Consider the following 1,616-nt stretch of genomic DNA (forward strand, 5'->3'; position numbering starts at 1 on the left):
GTGAGAGGTTTGTTAAACTAAGTTTAATATTGGAGTTACATGTACTGTATGTGTATGAGTGTATTACTAGTGGAGTGTTATTAGTGTTTGTATTGTGTAGGATTATGATGCTAAGCGTTCTGAAACACACTAAAAATCCAGTCAAGTTTTGGTTCCTGAAAAACTATCTCTCACCACAATTCAAAGTAAGATAAACTAAGAATGATTATAAATGTTTGTACATCAATAAAATTAATGATTATTATTATTATTATTATTGATCGTTTCATTCTCAGGATTTCATTCCCAGGATGGCTGAGAGGTATGGGTTTGAGTATGAGCTGGTACAGTACAAGTGGCCACGCTGGCTTCATGGACAAACTGAAAAACAAAAATTAATCTGGGCGTGAGTAATTATTAATTTTAATAATAATTATTATTATTATTTCAGGTACAAGATATTATTTCTAGATGTACTTTTTCTATTAAATATTAAGAAAATAATTTTTGTCGATGCCAACCAGATATGTACAATTTAGTTATTAAATTAATAATTATTATAAATAATTATAAATAGTTATAAATGCTTAATTGTTATAATTAGTTTTAAATAGTTATAAAAGTTATTAATGGTTATCAATAGTTATTAATGGTTATTAATAGGTGGTTCGTACTGATATGAAGGAGTTGTTGGAGGAGCCATTGGATGGAGCACCTTATGGATACACTCCTTTCTGTGATAGTCGTACTGATATGGATGGATTCAAGTAATTAATGATATGTATGTAAATGGACAGATTTTGTCAAAAATGGAAGAGAGAATTTTCTTTTTTAATAATTTTTTGTTATACTATGTTCTTATGTTGTATAGAAAGTTTGAGCTGATTATAATCAGATTTATTTTTTTTAAGAATTTTTAAAATTGCTCAAAAATCAGGCCAAAGTCCCTGTACTACAGGGTCATAATCATTGGCCAAATTTTGCCAAAAACGAAAAAGGAGAAAAGTCTTTATTTTTATAATTTTTTCTGGTACATGTACGTGTACATGTACTTATGTTGTGTAGAAAGTTTAAGGCGATCCTAATCAAAATTGGCTTTCTTTTGAATTTCAAAATTTACTTATGCTTTATAGGGAAACCCTAGTAACAGGCTTACAAAATGCAAATTAAAGGTGAATTTTGGCAAATTTTGTGTCGAATTCAAAGCTTTTTGTATGGAAAAGTCATATTGCCCATGCAATTTTGACTGTTACCTTAACTGTATAAATCTAGCTTTGCATGCAAGTGTGGTTACTATATCTAACTTGCTGTGACAAATGGAATATGTCTCTTTTACCCTATTTTTCTTCTTTCATTTCTCTCTCTCTCTCTCTCTTTCCCTCATGTGAATAATGTACGTGTGTTCTTGCCATGAGGGGTGTGGTCAATTTGGAGGCTCATATATTTTAAAATTATTTTGTCCTTTTAATAGCATAAATTGTTTATAAATAAAGTAATGTATATGAAATAATTACATAAAGGCTAATCTGTTTTCAATAGTTTTATAATAAGGTAAAGAAGAACAAGTTTGTTTATGTTTCTTGTCTAGATATAATGTCCTTAGTGTATTATTGGTCCTGAGAGATTCCATCAGTACC

The 1,616-nt window shown here is 29.3% G+C and overlaps 1 protein-coding gene across 2 annotated transcripts; it reads left to right on the top strand.

Moving 5' to 3' along the window:
- Nucleotides 1–51: 51 nt before the first annotated feature.
- LOC109587948 (UDP-glucose:glycoprotein glucosyltransferase-like) lies at nucleotides 52–792 on the top strand. Of its 2 annotated transcripts, XM_020004154.1 has the most exons (4): nucleotides 52–185; nucleotides 276–385; nucleotides 431–503; nucleotides 643–792. In XM_020004154.1, exons 1-4 carry the CDS (start codon nucleotides 105–107, stop codon nucleotides 748–750), a joined length of 372 nt encoding a protein of 123 aa, XP_019859713.1. In that variant the 5' UTR covers nucleotides 52–104; the 3' UTR covers nucleotides 751–792. The 2 variants fall into 2 exon arrangements, 1 of the variants encoding a protein (XP_019859713.1); XR_002187888.1 differs by lacking the exon at nucleotides 431–503 and having other exon boundaries at nucleotides 74–185; nucleotides 643–784.
- The last annotated feature ends 824 nt before the right edge of the window (nucleotides 793–1,616 follow it).

The sequence above is a fragment of the Amphimedon queenslandica genome, unplaced genomic scaffold, assembly GCF_000090795.2.
Source record: "Amphimedon queenslandica unplaced genomic scaffold, v1.1 AMPQUscaffold_12369, whole genome shotgun sequence".
Classification (NCBI taxonomy): Eukaryota; Metazoa; Porifera; class Demospongiae; order Haplosclerida; family Niphatidae; genus Amphimedon; species Amphimedon queenslandica.

Excerpts from the sequence above, each read along its gene's own strand:
- LOC109587948 (XM_020004154.1), top strand. The coding sequence starts at position 105 with ATGATGCTAAGCGTTCTGAAACACACTAAAAATCCAGTCAAGTTTTGG. Across the intron at positions 186-275 it reads ATCTCTCACCACAATTCAAA|GATTTCATTCCCAGGATGGC; the intron begins GTAAGATAAACT and ends TTTCATTCTCAG. Across the intron at positions 504-642 it reads TTTTTGTCGATGCCAACCAG|GTGGTTCGTACTGATATGAA; the intron begins ATATGTACAATT and ends GGTTATTAATAG.